The 20,021-nt window shown below is 39.7% G+C and overlaps 1 protein-coding gene across 1 annotated transcript in view; it reads left to right on the top strand.

The window, feature by feature from the left end:
* FAM185A (family with sequence similarity 185 member A) overlaps positions 1-18,989 on the top strand; it is a 94,166-nt gene extending 75,177 nt beyond the window's left edge. Inside the window, exons 5-8 of the mRNA XM_075857329.1 lie at positions 8,926-8,967; positions 9,912-10,007; positions 15,500-15,634; positions 17,151-18,989. Of these exons, the coding sequence (XP_075713444.1) occupies positions 8,926-8,967; positions 9,912-10,007; positions 15,500-15,634; positions 17,151-17,266 (389 nt within the window). The 3' untranslated portion in view covers positions 17,267-18,989. The remainder of the gene's footprint in view (positions 1-8,925; positions 8,968-9,911; positions 10,008-15,499; positions 15,635-17,150) is intronic.
* The last annotated feature ends 1,032 nt before the right edge of the window (positions 18,990-20,021 follow it).

Here is a 20,021-nt window from a genome sequence, read left to right as displayed (position 1 = left end):
TTATCTACATATACACTGTTATTCTAGTGTTTGCTGCCATCCCTTGTCATATTCTGTTGGGTCTAAGACATATTATCCTTTATACAGGCATGTGTTTTTGAACCATTTGTGGTCATTATATTTTTCTGTACTATATATTTACAGCATGTCTGTGTAAGCGACCCATTGTGTGACTATACCATGTATCACTGTTGAATGTATGTTACTTAGCCTCATTGTGCTCCACATCAGTGTATTTTATTTGTTTGTCTTATTTTAGGTCTTGATGGCCAATATGTTTTTATGATTATTGTAATAAAGGATTTATATATTTCTGCAAGGTACTATTTGTACTTGGTGTTGTTCTTCCCTTTTATAAAACTATAATGTTATTATTCCTGCACGGTGAACAGCGCAAAAAAATAAAAGTAAAAAACAATGCCAGAATCACCACCCCTCCCAAAATATACAATAAAAAGTGATCAAAAAGTCGCATGTATCCCAAAATAGTACCAATAAAAACAAGCCCTTACACAGCTATTTTTGATTGAAAAATAAAAAAGTTATGGCTCTCAGAATATGGTGACACAAAAATAATTTATTTTAGAAAAAAGTGATTTTATTGCGCAAACGCTGCAAAACGTAAAAAAACTATATACGTATTGTATCGCCGTAATCGTATCGACCTGCAGAATAACGTAAAATTGTCATTTATAGCACAGGGTGAACATAGTAACAAAAAAAAAAATAATCTAAAACATTGTCAAAATTGATGATTTTTGGTCACCTTGCTTGCCAAAAAATGTAATAATAAGTGATCAAAAACACTGCATGTACCCCAAAATGGTACCAATGAAAACTACAGATTGTCCCACAACAAATAAGCCCTCACACGGCTCCGGTGGAGTAAAAATAAAGAATTTCTGGCTCTCAGAATATGGCGATGCAAAATGTGCAGTGTATTCTAAAAGCGGATAACATCTGGCACCATTTATCAGTACGACACTGGCCACATATCTGCGGATTATTATTTATTTACCCCATCATTATACCCTTATTATGCCCCTGATGTACTCCGCACAGATTACATATGCCCCCACATTATAAACTGAAATACAAGTAAAACCCCACACAGAACTACTAACAAGCTAAATCTGCGCTCCAAAAGCCAAATGGCGCTCCCTCTCTTATGAGCCCTACAGCTTGCCCAAATAGACGTTTACGTCCACAGATCTGCCATCGCCATACCCGGGAGAACCCGATTTAATATTGTATGAGCTATTTGTATTCAGTGGCACAACATATTGTGCACTAAAATGGCACATGATTGGAAAATTTTATTTTTCACTCTGCACCACCCGTTGCACTTTAACCCCTTCGTGCACCACGACTTAATAGCATGTCGTGATGTGTGTGGGGGATGTATGGAGCGGGCTTACGCACTGAGCCCGTGCCATACGTAGCGGGTGTCAGCTGTGTATTACAGCTGACACCCAGGACTAACGGACAGCAATAGCAATCACGCTGTTACAGGAGCCTGTAAAAATGACAATATACTGCAATACATTAGTATTAGTAATCATTGTGCCAATACACTGCAATACTAATGTATTGCAGTGTATTGTACCAGCAATCTAATGATCGCTGGTTCAAGTCCCCTGGGGAAACTAATAAAATGTGTAAAAAATAAAATAAAAAATGTAATGAAAGTTTATTAGTGAAAAAAATAAAATAAATATTTAAAGTCCAAAAGTAAACACTTTTCCGATTTTTTTTTTTTTCCGCTAAAGCAATGTAAAAAAACAAAAATTACACAAAATTGGTATCACTGTGTCCATAGAAGTCCGAACTATTACAATATACTATTATTTATCGCACGGTGAACGACGTAAATAATAAAGAATTTAAAACGCCAATATCGCTGTTTTTTGGTCACCTTGGCTCTAAAAATGTTAATAAAAAGTGCTCAAAATGTTGCATGTACCAAAAAATTATACCAATAAAAACTACAGCTCGTCCCGCAAAAAATAAGCCCTCACACCGCTCTATTGATGGAAAAATAAAGTTTATGCCTCTCGGAATATGGTGAAACAAAACAATTTTTTTTTAACAAATAGTTTTTACTTTGTAAAAGTAGTAAAATATAAAAAAAAAAACTGTATAAATTTGGTATTGCCTTAATTGTATTAAGTTTCAGAAAAAAATTTAAGTTGTCGTATTTACAGCACGGTCAAAGCCGTAAAAACGAAACCCAAAAAACAATGGAGGAATCAGTTTTTTCCAGTTTCAGCCTGCAAAGACTTTTATTTGTTTCCCAGTACATTAAATGCTACTTTAAATGGTGTCAATAGAAAATGCAACTCCTCCCGCAAAAAATAAGCCCTCACACGACTCTATTGACAGAAAAATAAAAAAGTTGTGGCTCTTAGAAGAAGGGGAGTGAAAAATGAAAATAAAAAAGCAAAAAATGGATCAGTCCAGAAAGGGTTAATTAATTTCTAATAAAAAAATATTTCTGCCCATAATTGGGGTATAGCCATACAAGGGAGAAATTGCTTTACAAATGTTGGGGTGCTCTTTCCTCCTTTATTCTTTGTGAAAATTAAAAAATTCAACATTTTAGTGGAAATAATGTTGTTCATTTTCACGGCCTAATTCTAATAAATTCTGCAAAAGACCTGTGGGGTCAAAATGCTCACTATACCCCTAGGTAGATTCCTTAAGTGGTGTAGTTTCCAAAATGGGGTCATTTTTGGGTGGTTTCCACGGTTTTGGTCCCTCCAGTTAATTTCAAACGCGACATGGCACTGAAAACGAATCCAGCAAAATCAGCGCTCCAAAATCCAAAGAACGCTCCTTCCCTTCTGAGTCCTGCTGTGGGTCCAAACAGCAGTTTATTACCACATATGGGGTATTGCCTTAATCGGAAAAAATTGCTTTACAAATGCTGGGTTGTTATTTCTCCTTTATTTTTTGTAAAAATTTATATTTTTTTTTCAGAAAAAAAAGTAGATTTTCATCTTCACAGACTAATTCAAATACATTTAGCAAAAAAACTGGGGTCAAAACGCTAACTATACCCCTAGATAAATTCATTGAGGGGTGTAGTTTCCAAAATGGGGTAACTTTTTTGGTTTTTTATTTTTTTTTTTACTGGTTTTGGCACCACAGGACCTCTTCAAAGTTGAGATGGTGCCTAAAAATATATTTTAAAAAAAGGAGGGCCCAAATATATTTTAAAAAAAAAAGGTGCTCCTTTGCTTCTGAGGTCTGTGTTTCAGTCTATTAGCACACTAGGGCCACATGTGGGATATTTCTAAAAACTGCACAATCTTGGCAATATATATTGCGTTGCATTTCTCATGTAAAACCTTCTGTGTTACAGAAAAAAGCTGTATTACAAATGATTTTTGGCAAAAAGATGAATTTTGTAAATTTCACCTCTACTTTACTTTAATTCCTGAGAAACGCCCATGGGGTTAAAACACTTTCTGAATGCTGTTTTGGATACTTTGAGGGGTGCTGTTTTCAAAATGGGGTTATTTATGGGGACTTTCTAATATATAAGGCCCTTAACCCCTTAAGGAAACGGGCAATTTTAGCCTTGAGGACAGAGCAATTTTTTTTACATTTCCCTCTTTGCATCCCGACGCTCATAACGCTTTTATTTTTTGTACGACATAGTTGTATGAGACTTTGTTTTTTGCGGGACGAGTTGTACTTTATGTACGTACCATTTTTTTGGTACAAATACATTATCGTTTAATTTCTATACATTTTTAATTAGATTAAAATGCAGAAAAAAAGCAGTTGCGCAGCAGTTTTAATATTTTTTTTTTTTTACACCATACACCGATCATCATAAATAATGTTATACGTTTGTTGTACAGGTTGTTACGGCCGTGGCGATACCAAATATGTCTATTATTTCATGATTTGGGACTTATATTTTAAAAAGTTTATTTATTATAAAAAATGTGTGTTTCTGTGTATTTTATTTACTTTTTATTTATTTATTTACCATTATTTTTTTTTATATTCATTTAACTTTTTCTTTTAATCCCATAAAGGGATTTATCATTTAGATTTTTATTTTGCAACTGTAATGTACTGCCATAGATCTATATGCTAGTACATTAGCCTGTTACTGATTGTACACAGGCAGTTGTTAGGGCATACCTCAGTATGCCCTAACAACAGGAAATATGTTCAGACAGCCCTGGTGTCCTTCACTGGACCCTGGGCTGTCTGGCCATACGAGTTGTGTGCTTTTGATCGCGTCACAGTTATTTTCTGTGACGCGATCAATGTGCAGTGCCCTCTCTTTGAACGCCGCGATCAGCTGTCATCGCGGCGTTCAAAGGGTTAACAGCGGAGAGAAGATGTTTCTCTCCTCTCCGCTGTTCCAGCCCAGCATGATCCACAGCACAGTGAGATTGTGCAGTGAAAGAAGCTGGGCTGGGACAATGAGAAGTGTATGACACTGATTGGTCACTGATTGGTTGGCCTCATACACTTCTTTACAACACCCACTTGGTCAAAAGTAAAAACACACCCAGTTGGGCATTAAGAAAGGAAATCTAAAATTGCTCATAACTTGCTCAAAAATGATCGTTTTTCAAAATAAAAACCACTGCTGTTATCTACATTACAGCGCCGATCAGATTATGTAGGAGATAGAGCACTTATAATGTGGTGACAGGGCCTCTTTAAAGCCACTTCAGAACTGAACTGTTCCCTGAAAAAATGGGCTTTTGAAATTTTCTTGAAAATATGATAAATTGTTTCTAAAGTTCTAAGCCTTGTAATGTCCTGGAAAAATAAAACAATATTCAAAAAACGATGCATACATAAAGTACACATATGGGATATACGAAATAGCAACTATTTTGTGCAGTACTATTGTCTGTCTTACAAGCAGATACATTTAATTTTAGAAAAATGCAAATTTTTGCAATTTTTCAAAATTTTGGTGTTTTTCACAAATAAATATTGAATTTATCGTCCAAATGTTTTTTCTAACAAAGTACAATATGTCACGAGAAAACAATCCCAGAATCACTTGGATAGGTAAAAGCATTCCTAAGTTATTACTATATAAGATAACACATGTCCAATTTGAAAAAATCGTCTTCGTCCTCCAGGCCTAAACAGGCTCAGTCCTGAAGGGGTTAAACTGTGTAAATACCAATAAAAACGTGAAACATTTTGGTGTTCCAAAACTGACCGGTAGTGCGTGTGTGTGTGTATGTGTGTGTATATATATGTGTGTATATATATATATATATATATATATATATATATATATACACAGTGAAGGAAATAAGTATTTGATCCCTTGCTGATTTTGTAAGTTTGCCCACTGTCAAAGACATGAACAGTCTAGAATTTTTAGGATAGGTTAATTTTACCAGTGAGAGATAGATTATATTTAAAAAAAAAACAGAAAATCACATTGTCAGAATTATATATATTTATTTGCATTGTGCACAGAGAAATAAGTATTTGATCCCTTTGGCAAACAAGACTTAATACTTGGTGGCAAAACCCTTGTTGGCAAGCACAGCAGTCAGACGTTTTTTGTAGTTGATGATGAGGTTTGCACACATGTTAGATGGAATTTTGGCCCACTCCTCTTTGCAGATCATCTGTAAATCATTAAGATTTCGAGGCTGCCGCTTGGCAACTCGGATCTTCAGCTCCCTCCATAAGTTTTTGATGGGATTAAGGTCTGGAGACTGGCTAGGCCACTCCATGACCTTAATGTGCTTCTTTTTGAGCCACTCCTTTGTTGCCTTGGCTGTATGTTTTGGGTCATTGTCGTGCTGGAAGACCCAGCCACGAGCCATTTTTAATGCCCTGGTGGAGGGAAGGAGGTTGTCACTCAGGATTTGACGGTACATGGCTCCATCCATTCTCCCATTGATGCGGTGAAGTAGTCCTGTGCCCTTAGCAGAGAAACACCTCCAAAACATAATGTTTCCACCTCCATGCTTGACAGTGGGGACAGTGTTCTTTGGGTTATAGGCAGCATTTCTCTTCCTCCAAACACGGCGAGTTGAGTTAATGACAAAGAGCTCAATTTTAGTCTCATCTGACCACAGCACCTTCTCCCAATCACTCTCAGAATCATCCAGATGTTCATTTGCAAACTTCAGACGGGCCTGTACATGTGCCTTCTTGAGCAGGGGGACCTTGCGGGCACTGCAGGATTTTAATCCATTACGGCGTAATGTGTTACCAATGGTTTTCTTGGTGACTGTGGTCCCAGCTGCCTTGAGATCATTAACAAGTTCCCCCGTGTAGTTTTCGGCTGAGCTCTCACCTTACTCAGGATCAAGGATACCCCACGAGGTGAGATTTTGCATGGAGCCCCAGATCGATGTCGATTGACAGTCATTTTGTATGTCTTCCATTTTCTTACTATTGCACCAACAGTTGTCTCCTTCTCACCCAGCGTCTTACTTATGGTTTTGTAGCCCATTCCAGCCTTGTGCAGGTCTATGATCTTGTCCCTGACATCCTTAGAAAGCTCTTTGGTCTTGCCCATGTTGTAGAGGTTAAAGTCAGACTGATTAATTGAGTCTGTGGACAGGAGTCTTTTATACAGGTGACCATGTAAGACAGCTGTCTTTAATGCAGGCACAAAGTTGATTTGGAGCGTGTAACTGGTCTGGTCTGGTCTGGAGGAGGCTGAACTCTTAATGGTTGGTAGGGGATCAAATACTTATTTCTCTGTGCACAATGCAGATATATAATGTATAATTTTGACAATGTGATTTTCTGTTTTTTTTTTTTATATAATCTATCTCTCACTGGTAAAATTAACCTAGCCTAAAAATTCTAGACTGTTCATGTCTTTGACAGTGGGCAAACTTACAAAATCAGCAAGGGATCAAATACTTATTTCCTTCACTGTGTGTGTGTGTATATATATATATATATATATATATATATATATATACACGTACGTACACAGTATATATGTGTGTGTGTGTGTGTGTGTATATATATATATATGTGTATGTATGTATGTATGTATGTATGTATGTAAGAATAAAGCAGCACAGCGACAGCAGTGGGTGCAGGCCTCCTAGGTTGAGGCTAGGAACCCTTGTTAATGAAATCCCCAAAAAATGAAGAGGCAGCACTCCAAGGAAATTGGTGAAAAAAAGTGGTGTGTTTATTCACCCCAGGCAGGCAACGTTTCCTTCCGTCTCTGTTGGTCATTGCTTGACAAAAACCCCATAATCTTAACAGGGTATATATAACCCAGTGTGGTAATACAATCAGTGATTCAACCTGAGTTAAAGAGGCTCTGTCACCAGATTATAAGTGCCCTATCTCCTACATAATCTGATTGGCGCTGTAATGTTGATAACAGCAGTGGTTTTTATTTTGAAAAACGATCATTTTTGAGCAAGTTATGAGCTAGTTTAGATTTATGCTAATGAGTTTCTCAATGGACAACTGGGCGTGTTTTTACTTTTTACCAACTGGGTGTTGTACAGAGGAGTGTATGAGGCCGACCAATCAGTGACTAATCCGTGTCCTACACTTCTCATTGTTCCAGCTCAGCTTCTTTCACTGCACAATCTCACTGTGCTGTGGATCATGCTGGGCTGGAACAATGAGAAGTGTATGACGCTGATTGGTCACTGATTGGTCAGCCTTATACACTCCTCTGTACAACACCCAGTTGGTAAAAAGTAAAAACACGCCCAGTTGTCCATTGAGAAACTCATTAGCATAAATCTAAACTAGCTCATAACTTGCTCAAAAATGATCGTTTTTCAAAATAAAAACCACTGCTGTTATCAACATTACAGCGCCAATCAGATTATGTAGGAGATAGGGCACTTATAATCTGGTGACAGCCTCTTTAACAAGTAGGAACTGGTGATACATTAGTGGTTACTACATAACAACCTAAGTGAGCGTGAGGCATCTGCGCAGAGAGCCCTCTGTTATAACTGTGTGTATAGCGGTACAGTATATACAGTATTTAGTAAACATTGGTGAAGTGGCAGATTTACAATAAAACTGTACTGCAAGTGAAATTGGATGTCGCAGCCCAAGCCTAGGGCAGCAACCAGTGTAGACACAAACCATCAGAAGGCTTTTGCATGACATTGGGCTACAAACCAGACGTCCAGCCACAGGTGTTCCATTGACCACATGCCACCACTCTCAAAGGCTATCATGGTGCACAGTAAGATTGCAATGGAGGCTGGAATGGCGGTCTATCTTCAGCGATGGGTTCTGCTTTTGTCTTGGACACAATGATAGCCGGAGACTGGTCTGGAGACCACGTGGACAACGCCATGTTGAGGCCTTCACAAGGGAATGTCACACCGGTCCTACTCCCGGGATTATGATGTGGAATGGCATAATGTATAGTAGCCGGACCCCTTTTAGTGTTCATTTTAGGTACACTAACAGCTCAGCGTTACATTGATTTTGTCATGGAACCAGTGGAACGGCCATTTCTCCAAAGTGTCCCAAAAGCCGTTTTTCAACATAACGATGCCAGGCCGCATGTTGCTCGTGCTAGTGTGAACAGGCTGCGTGGCCTAAACGTGTCTCTCATCAAGCACATCTAGGATGTCATTGGTCGGCAATTCCAAAGGGAGCTGCCAACAGCCAGTCTTGATGATTTGCGTGCCCAAATGCATTAAGCGTGTCAAAACATTCCTCAGACGACCATTAATAACCTCATTGATAGCGTGCCAATGTGTGTATTTATGTGCGTGGCGCTCATACTCTATACTGAGTAAATCAACATGTTTGGAATATTTTGTTTCCATTTTTTTTTATAATTTGCACATTAATGTGTCCCTAGATTCCGTGATTTCCACAATTCCAATATATATAATACACACATTTTTGCAATTTTTACCGGTTGCCATTGACTGAGTTTGAGTATTTACTTTTGTTTTCTTCTAGGGGATACAAAACTCCATACAACAGAAGGAAATATTACAGTAGGTATGCATTTTGTTTGTTCATTTCATTGATAAATAAGCTGGTAATGTAACGAATGTGTTTACAACCACTACCTATTATGCCAATACACGTCTGGGGACACCGGCATGCTTCGGCATTATCCCGTTTCTATCAGGCATCCCATATATTGTCTGTTCAGATGGGATATTACTACCAGGGTAACAGTTAGACCACAATTAGTTCAGAAACATGTAGAGCAGAACTTTTTCCCATGACCTGGTATGTGGGACAAATATTTGATGGATGGAACATGTGGCTTTGATTTCTCAGTAGCTTGAGGTTATTTTGTACGCACAATCCTCTGATTTGCCATTTTATCAATTCTCCATTATCTTAAGCATTACATAGTTACTTTATCATTTGTATTTATACTGACGGGATTACTTAGGATATAGCTCCTCTTTAGTATTGTAAATTGCTTTTTGGAAATGTAATTAATATTTACATTGTCAGTGTGTGCACAGTGTTCTACATCTTATCTCTTTTTGTCTGTATTACAAGACTAAACTGTCTACTTTGTCATGAAAAGCTTCAGCTCCATGTGTATGTTTTGTCATCAAACTGAAAAATAGTATTGAAGTTGTAAAGCCTCCCTATGAGGACTGACATTCCCTGCCTCCTGGTTCATTTGGTAAATCTTGTTGTTCAGGTGAACATGCATCCTCATGTTATGAGCCATAGGTCACATCTGTGATATATAGGAGTGAAGCAGCTATATATATATATATATATATATATATATATATATATATATATATATATATATATATATTATAGTATACATGGTATGACATTAGAATATTCATTGCATGTTTAGCCTAGTCCTATGACACGAATATATTAACAGTTCATAGTAATATATTATCACATTGACGAGTGCTGCTAAGAATGATACATTTTATGTTTTGTCCATCCATGCTTTGCAGACTCGTCAGATGGCTGTTTAATGGCCTCCTCAAATCAAGGCATGATAGATGTTTATGTCAGTCAAGCTGGCAAGGTTTACCTGAAAACTGACAACGGTGAGCAAGTCTACAAAGTTTATTCATTCACTTTAACGTTTATTTTTGTAGTATATTCTCTACAGAAGCAAAATTACAGCCCAGCTCACTCTTTTGCAGAATGTAAATGTAAAAGCGGATCTATCAACATACTATACTGCCCTGTTTACCTGAGCATAGTATGGGGACAGGTCCACTTTCGTATTCGCCCAAATGGCACAAAAATACATTTTCATTTTGCTAATAGAAGCCATCAAGGCATGCAGTGGATTCATAGTCATGTGTCCAGTATATTCTAGAGGGGAGCGCTCCCACCTTTGACTGACATTCTGCACAGCACTGCAAGAGAGGGGCGGGGGGAGCGCTCCCCTCATGAATATACCACACTCAGAACTATGAGTCATCTGTATTCTTTGTTAGCTCCTATCTTTTTTTTTTTTTTTTTTTTGTTTTATTTTTGTGCTGTTCGGGATAATAGGCAAGCGGACCTATGGTTATATTATGCGGCCAGATCTGGTTTAGTACTGCATGCTCAGACGACTCTTGTAGCAAGATCTTTGACCGTTGTCATATTAAAAGGAAGCACGGAAGAGGGTCTTAACCTGGTTTTAGGCAAGTATGTTGTGTTTTGTTTTGTTTTTTTATCATAGTCGTCAGGTATTTTACCATGTTTTCCTATATTGGCATTCTACCGATTTTTTTAATTGCATTTACCGTAAGTCCTAATCCCACTTTTATGTTTTATGTAGAGAAAACCTCAATAAATCCTAGAATTATTATTCTATCTTATCATTACTAGCTACTGTTCATTTCATCTGATAAAGTGCATGTCCTGGGAGACTGGGAGAAAACCATCTTCATCAATGGACCATGTGTAGTCAGATTGTACCCATAATGGCTGCAGCACGGGCCCAGGACTTGTTGCATCTTTTGCCAACAGAAAAGATTGATTACTTACTGGAGATCGGTTATCCATGAACCTAAGACAGCATCCCTGGAGAGACGTCCCATTCGCCAGAAAGGAAGCCTGATGGTAGAAAAAAAAAGGACACCTCCACATATCTAGTCTTAAGGCAGAACTCAGGATGAGAATTAGTTTAGTTCATATGTATCTTTTTTTTTTTTAAATGTTTGCACCACAGAAGTGAAATTACCTCACACCTTCACTATATACAGTATTTACAAAAAGGATCCATCTAGACTCCAATCTCTGATAATCCCCCTCATTATGAAAACTATATACCACAAAGGAATGGGAGGGTAACAGGGGGACAGTTCCTATTTTTTTGCGCTTCACCCATCCCTCCATAGACTCTAGCCTATGGGGAATGCGTGATAACGCGTCCCGCACGGGTGCACCTTGGACGTGAAAAACTGAGTTTTTGGGAGTCTGAGATGGCCACGTTCGTGTGAATGTAGCCTTAGGAAGGTGTGAGGGGAACTCCATTTAGCAGCCCTGCATATCTGATCTAGGGATGCTTCGGCTCTATTGGCCCAGGAAGTGGATACAGCCCTAGTGGAGTGAGCTCCAAAGAACTCTGGAGGCTGGATGTTTTAATGAACATTAAGGGAATCAGAGAAGGAGGAGAGAAGAACTCTTGATCTTGAAATGGAGAGACTACTTTGGGAAGGAAACCTGGTAAAGTCTTCATGATAACTCTATCTTCTAACAGCAGATTATATGGAGGAAAAGCAGAGAGGGCTTGTATCTCACTCACTCTGTGCTGAAGTAGTGGCTAATCGAAACGTAATTTTGAGTGTCAGCATTTTGAGGTTTATAGTGTCTAGGTTTTCAAAGGGTGAAGTTGTCATATCGTTGAAAACCGTATTTAAATCCCATGGGGGATTGAAAACCAAATCTGGGGTTTAAGCCTAAAGGAGGGTGTCGGGAATCTCCTGACCCAGGTTTTCTGCTGGCTATCAGACATAAAGGGTTCACTGAGTCTGTCATCTCTACTCTAAGAATTATCCTTTCAATTTCCAGGCTGTCAGATGAAGTTTTGATGTTTCTGGGTGCATTACTGGGCTTTGGTACAGGAGATCTGGAATGATCGAGAGAATCCAAGGCTGATCCGAGGACCGTTTCCTCAACCTTGTGAACCAGGGTCTCTTCGGCCAGAAGGGGGCTATTCATGTTACGGAGTCCCTGTCTTCCTTGATCTTCCTTATTACCCTTGGTAAAAGACATAAGGGGGGAAAGGCATAACCCCTCTCCTGACTCCAACACTGGGCAAATGCGTCTATTGCTGTTGGGTAATCTGTGGGATCTAGGGAAAAAAATTTCTGACCTTCCTGATTTCCCTGGATGCAAACAGATCTATTGAGGGAACACCCCATTTGTACACTATCTTCTGAAAAATCGCGGGAATTTAGTGACCACTCTGACTGGCGTAACCTCTTTCGGCTTGGGAAGTCTAACACCTGGTTGTCCCTTCCCTTTAGGTGGACAGCTGAGAGGGTCAATAAATGTAGCTCTGCCAGAGAAAGTATCTGTGAGGATAAATCCATCAGTGGAATCTATCTCCCCCGATGGTTTATATACGCCACAGCTGTTATGTTGTCGGAATAGATCTTTATATTCCGACCCGAAATTGCTGGTATAGAGTTTTTTTCAGAGCCTGAAATACTGCTGCCAACTCTTTGAAGTTGAAGGACTTTTGAGAAGTCCGGTGGTCCCACTGACCCTGGAGAAAAGAGGAGTCGCATTGAGCTCCCCAAACCCAAGGACTTGCATCTGTGGTTATATTGAGTGTAGGAGTTGTTACCCATGAAATACACCGCCTGAGATTCTTTTCTGTTCAACCACCATCTGAGAGGCAGCCCGGCTAAAGATGAAATGTGAAGGGAATGATCTAAAGAGAAACTGCTTTTATCCCACTGTCTTAGAATGTCCAGTTGCAGAGCCCTGGATCGTAACTGAGCCAACAATACTGCTGGCATGCATGACGTCAAGAGGCCCAGAACAGACATAGCTCTCCTAAAAGATGTTGTATGGTCCAAGTAAAGTTCTGTCTATCAGAGGTTGGATCCTCCCTTGTGGAAGGAAGGACATCTGCCTTGAGGGCATTGTTGGTGTTCTTTGTTTTTTTTTGGGTAATTTTGAGGCCTGAAAAGGAAGCCTTTGTTCTTCATAGGGAACTTTGAGTCCTTGAAATCCTGTCTCCTTGGGGTAGGTTTTTTTTTATTGAACCTTCTGGGAAGAAATTATTCAGTTGGTTTCCCTTGAGTAGGGAACCCCTTTTTTCTATCAGATGCCTTTTCTAACATCATCTAGCGGGGGTCCAAACAGAAAATGCCTAGAACAGGGAATAGAGCATAGCCTCCCGTTTGATCCTGTGTCCCCCTTCCAAGTTTTCAACCAGATAGCCCTTCTATCTGAGTTTGAATGCGCTGCTGAACTGACAGAAAGGTGGACAGAATATACTGAGGCTTCAGCCATAATGTCTACTGCCTTAGATAGAACTGGGAGGGAGGAGAGGATCTTCTCTCTGGAAGTTTTATCTCTAATATGAAGCCCTAATTGTGCTAGCCAAATCTTTAGAGATCTTGCCACACAAGTGGCTGAAATACCTGGCTTAAAAGCCCTCGTAGAAGCTTCCCAGTTTCTTTTAAGATAATAATCCACCTTTCTATACATGGGGTTAGAGAGGGAACCAAGATCCTCAAAGGGTAAAGCATTCTTCCTTGGTAAATTTTGCAACCAGGGCAAGTCTAGGGGTGTTATCCCAATCTCTACAGACCTCCTTCTTAAAAGGATATTTCCTCTTTAGAAATTTGGGGATACCAATCTTTCTATCTGGGTTTTTTCACTCTCTTTTTATGAGACTTGCTACATTCTTATGAATGGGAAAATTTCCTAGGCCCTAAACTTTCAAACTTTATGTCCTGGACAGAACGGGGTACTTTAGGGTCATCAATATTCATTGTTGCTCTTAAAGTTTTAAGGAGCTGATCCACATCCTCCGCTAAGAACAGATTTTTACCCCCCCCCCCCATCCTGATCAGAGGAATTATCTGAAGAGCTCTCCTTCTAACTGAAAATCCTCTTCGGCAGAAGAATCTGATCATTTCATCTGTCTGGAAGAGGTTGATGGCTGATCTCCCTTTTTTCTCAGTGACATTAGAGAATTCCTAACTTCGGCCCTTACGATATCCTTAAAACTTGATGCCAGGCTTGTAGATTCTTCAGTGATGATCTTATCTAAACGATTCTGGCATAGTCTTTTATTGTAGGAAGCTGCTAATTTTTTTACTACAAACATCACAGTCTTTATTATGGCTTTTATCCAATTTCTTCCTGGAGCCTTCCCTGGCCTAAATGCATGTACAAGAGAAAGGGGCAATATTGGCAAAAAAAGGGTTCATTGGCTTATCCTATGTAAGTTCTGCCACCTTTTCAAGTACCGGACTGGAGGATCTTGTGGAATCCGAATGGTCAGCGCGTCCTGCTGCTTCTCCTGGCGTTTCCATTATGGAAGGAGATGGTGGAGGTTGTAGCTCTGTGTTGTTCAGGCCTAAATAGGCCTTGGATTGGCTGGGAAGGCCCTCTGGCACGGATGCTGTAAGCCGCTCCTCCCTACTAGGGCCGTTGGAACCACCACTTTCTGGGACATAGGGAGCGTCACCCTGCCGGAAGTGATGCGCCGCCGCGACCGGAAGTTGTCAGAGTGGCTCGGAAGCAGGCTAACGCCGGCACATGTGTACCAGCTCCACCCAGGGAACGGAGCATGACCCAGGGAGACCCTAAAGGAAGATCTCGTGTTGTGGGATCTAAACCCACCTCGAAGGAGGGAAGTGATGGACTGGAAGAGGAGGGAGTAACCACCCCCAGACTTAAGGTTGCTCCTTACAGAGGAGACTTACACCTACAGAGCACCCCTAGGGATAAAAGGTAGGAACCTGCTAGGGGGTCTGCAACCCGCAGAGAATTGTCTTTCCCAACAGGACAATCCCATCCGGAGGACTGGAAACCTTACTGGGCATGCAGAGAGGTGTGTCCTTTTTTTTTTTTTTTTTTTTTTTTTAAATTACCAGGCTTCCTGTCCAATGAATGGGATGTCTCTCCAGGGGTGCTGTCATAGGTGAAAGGGTAAACATTTGTTACCTCTTAATATGAAAATGGCCAATACATATAGTCAGTATACAAGGGAAGATGTGAGTTTGGGGGAAAAATATAATACATTGCTGTTTAAAAAATTCACTCTGGTGTCCTTCTGCATTCCATTTTGGACGTTCTCTAGCGTTTGGGCAACAAAACTGTTAAGACACTTAAGTTTCTTGGTTCTTATATTTTGCCATGCAGAAGCTGGATTGCGTATTGCCAAGTCTTCCTGTCTGTGCCAATTCTTCCTTGCGCTAGGTTATCTGAGATAGGCCTGTCCGAGAAATACTATATTTTAATACATTATATATAAAGCTGTAGAAGGAGCATCGAAGTAAACAGTCCCCTCTTAATCTATGTCCAGGTTTGTACGTCTAACTCACCGTTAATACATTTTTATTGTTATTTTTAGGAAGTATTAGTTTAAAAATACCTGCAAATCTTCAGGCCCAATTACAGCTTACAGGAGCTACAGTGAATGTTAACCCTGATGTGCCACTGCAGGAAATTGAAAATACCTGCAGAGAGGGGCAAACCATTTTAAAAGGTGAGTTTAAACTATTGTAAATTATTTTCTTTTTCCAACATATGCTAAATATTTAAAGCAGGTTTTAGTTTTGAAAATATGTCACTACCTTTTGGGTATGTTCACATGTGTCAGATTCGTAGCAGGACTTTCTGCAAGCCCCATTCAGATGACAAAACCACCAGTGGGGCAAAAAAAATCCTTTGGCACACCATGCTGTAAATCTATATTATAGTTTGATTCCCTTTAATTAACCCTGGCATTGTGATAATCAGGGCTGACTGTTTGATACTGACAGCCCATAGCTTAGGTAAGGCCCCTAGAGATGTCTTTGATCATTCCTTTTGGGGAATACCTTCGTTTTTATATGCACAGACAATAATGCGTTTGAATATAAAGATTACATTTCATTTAAAAAAAAATAATACTTTAGTTTAAAAAGTAGTTTTATTAAGAGCATACCTGTCGTTTCAGGTGGCTTTTCAGAATAAGCTGTCCAGTGTGCGTACATGGGCAATTAAACTTTGGCTATTTTTTAGCAATTTTCCCCTCTGTCTAATTCTCAGCAATTCAGTACCACCCACTAGTTCATGGAAAACGAATTGCGCACACAAATTCCACACATCGAGAAGACAACATCCTGCTCCCCAATCCTTTTGTAGTATGACCTCAGAAGCAGCAGCAACCTGGAGGACATGACCGCTAATAGTGTGTTATCTCTCCCCAGTGCTGGTTTCCCAGCTACACTGCTCATTACTGCTGTATGATACAGCAGTCAAAAGCAGTGTAGCTCAGATGAGATATAACGCTTACTATAAGCAGCAGCAGCGTCTCTGTGATGGTCTCATCACGCTCACTCCTCTCAATAGACTTCTATAATTTTAATGAACTGAAAAATAATTCCCTCCTTACTGAAGGCGCTCCTGCGCTGGTTAAGACTGACAGCTGTATCCGCAAATGAAAAACGGACTCTTGACCGCTTTCGTTGGAAAAACTTATTTTCTTTTCTTAAAACAACATGTAGACAGAGAACAACATGTACTCTGTGGTATAGTTCTTATTAGCCTAAAAAGAACTATACCACAGAGTACAGGTTGTTCCTCAGTAAGGAGTGAATTCTATTCCAGTACATTGAAATTGTTTACTTTCATCAGACTACGCTGATTTTGACCAGCTACCGGTGCCTACTCCAAAGGCTAGCACAATGACCACCCAAGGAGTCTACGTACTCCACACAATCTGAAGTTTGTGTTGTGCCGACTATTATGCACAACCTAAGAAGGTGACTGCATCCAAAAAATTCCTATTGTCCTGAAGTCCAAAAATGTCTGCGTCCTAAAGGGAATTTATAGGTATTTGCCACACATGAACGGAGCCTAAAGTCTCATCTAGCTTATAGGTTGGTTTTAGGAAACCTGATAAATAAGCACTGTCTGGGAGGTTACAGATTTAACCCCTACACGACTAATGTGTTATGTAAAATCTATGAGATCCTCTTCTGCATAATAAAACAAATCTGTTTGGTGCCATTTTTCAGCAACTATGAATTTGGTAAATGAAACCCAGAGATGGATTGTGGCTGAAGCCCAGAAAGGCACGGTGTACCTGAAGCTCCAGGATTGGCTGCAGTCTCTAAAACTACACACAACCTGAGATCTCTGCAGAAAGCGAACTGTGTTACATTCCCTGACTGGATCAGTCGGGTGGACACTCTTACCACTACACTTCCACATTGAGTCAAGTTTGAGACACTTGAAAAACATTGAGATTAATTTTGGACTGTCCAATGAATATTGAAGAGGTAGATTGAGTAATAAGTAGAGCTTAGACTTGTAGGTTACTTCTAGAGGGTATGGAAATGACGTAGTTCTAAACACTTGTCACACTATTTGTATAGATGACAGACTGCTGCATGGCACTGGACAATTCTGTGGGTCTGGATATGAGGTAAAGAACACTGGATTGTATGTTTGCAGGACTGTAATACCAGGAAATTATAATAACTGGAAAAAAATGGCCTCCCAAAGTAGTAATGCAGCTTTAAGAAGACATTGTCTGATGTGCCGTGCCTTGTACTACTACATAGACTTGTCTGGTCTTCCATGTAGACCTTTTTCTATACAATGCTGGAAGGGTAAAAGTTTCTTCAGGATTATTATATGGTAACATAATCAATAATGGGTGAATCCGGGGTCATGAATACTGTAATGTGTAGCATTTTTTTTATAGAGTCTTTGGAAATCACTCGGTGCACAACTCTTTAAACAACCCATATCTGTGTTACCGGGGAGTCTAGTCAGTGTTTAAAGGAGTCATCAGGAATTCGAAAAAAGGCTCTGATTTATTTTATTATTTTTTCCCTCTCCAAGAAACCGCGCCACTCTTCACTGAGCGCTGTTCCTGGTAATGCAGCTCATCTTCATTCAAGTCTATACTGGACACAGTCTATGGACAAGTAATTCCTTTTCTGTTAGAAATTAAAAGGCTCTGCTTTTTTTAACATTGATCAACCCCTTTAATTGTTACACTTCTACGGGTCAATATATGTGAAATCAATCATTCATGTGCCTTCTGTAGCGCTTATAGAGGTCACTAGAATAGCGGGTCCTGCTTGGATTGACCACCAATAATAAATCCCCTGCTAGTTTAACAGTTACTGATCTGATAAAACATTTTATATCTTATTATAGAGCTCTAAAGTTTATCCACCTTTTATAAGTAGATTTTACACCGTCATTTTTTTACTAATTGCACCCTAAATATCTCATTAACAGTTAACTTCTGGCAACTTGTTTGGTGCATATACTAGGAAAATGTGATGCTGTAGATGAGCCAGCGCTTAAGGCTCCGTTCACACACATCGGATTTGACACAGATTTCCGCGCACAAATTCTGCAGACGAAAATTGTATCTAATCTATTGACAATCCATATCCCATGAATGCAAATGGGGTTTCCACAACCCCCATCACATTCTAAAGAAAATTTCCACACTGATTTTTGTCTCTACCACGGTAAAAAATTAGCTGCAGAGATAACATGCTACTTATTTCCCTGGATCCCGAATGGAGAAGAGGAGAATTAGCCCCGTTGAGTGACAATGCGGCTAATCCCTGTGCAGATCTGCCGTACACCCACGGCACATCCATAGCAGAAATCTAAGGGAAGCTTCAGATTTCTTCTCCCGGAAATATGTCCCGATTTATTGCCGACGTGTGATCGGGGCCGTACAGTAATACAACCCTAAAATAAATTGTAAGATGTGATTTTTTTTATTTTTATTTGCATATTCAATTTCTATGTTAAAGGCTACAATATGGGACAAAATGTGCAAAAATGTACTTACATTTAATAAATATAGCCTTCTATAAGTGGAATCTTTTTTGTCTGGTTTTTCTGGGCCTCACTGCTCTTTTAGGCTTTATCGTATTTTGTATAATCTATATACAATGCTCTTTTCAGGCGATCATCGGATTGTCGTGGATTCTCACACCCCTGGCAAACAGCTGATTTTGCCAGAAAATGTTTCCATTGGTTATACAGTTTACGCTACAGTGTTTGTAATATTACATGGCAGCCATCCAAGTGAATCGGTGTCCATGCAATTCATGGACAGCTCGAGTTCAACAGAGCAGAGAGCTGCTAGCCAATGCACAAGTCAGAAGTGTTGTTATGAGGGCAAAAGGCCGAAGGCATGTAATTTCAAGCACTGGTAGCAAAAGTAGTACGTTATTAAAAAAAACTTTCCACATTGATCTTGAAGGGGTTGTCCTAAATCATATCCACAGGATAGGTGATCATTTTCAGATCACTAGGGGCCACACTGCTGGTACACTCAGTGATCATGAGAACAGGGGCCCGAACCCCCCATTCTGCCTCACTGCTCAACCGCCACTCCATTCAAAGTCTATGTGAAAGACGAATGCTGTTCTTGGCTGTTTCCATCATTCTCCTAGACCAGGGGTCAGCAACCTTCGACACTCCAGCTGTTGTAAAACGACAATTCCCAAGCACAGCCTTTGGATGGAATAATAAAGCCCTTGACTGTCAGGGCATGCTGGTAGTTGTCGTTTTGCAACAGCTGGAGTGCCGAAGGTTGCTGACCTTTGTCATAGACATTGAATGGAACGGCTTGTGCATGCTCTACTGCTGCTCCATTTAAGCTCCCTGGGGGGGGTGCAGTGAGGAGGGTTTGGGACCCCCATTCTTGCGATCGGTGGGGGCATCTAGCAATCAGAAAATGATCATGTATCCTGTGGATAGATGATCATTTTTGTTTCTGGGACAACCCCTTTAAAAGGAGAAGTGTCCTATTTCAAATAAAATATCAGATGTGTATTGTTTTATAGATTTTCTTTTATTAATTCAGAACATACAAAAACATTTCTAATGTACTAGCATTAATTGAA

This window comes from Rhinoderma darwinii, chromosome 3, assembly GCF_050947455.1.
Source record: "Rhinoderma darwinii isolate aRhiDar2 chromosome 3, aRhiDar2.hap1, whole genome shotgun sequence".
Taxonomy (NCBI): domain Eukaryota; kingdom Metazoa; phylum Chordata; class Amphibia; order Anura; family Rhinodermatidae; genus Rhinoderma; species Rhinoderma darwinii.
The sequence above is the reverse complement of the archived record's forward strand: the minus strand, read 5'-3'. Positions and strand labels throughout refer to the sequence as shown.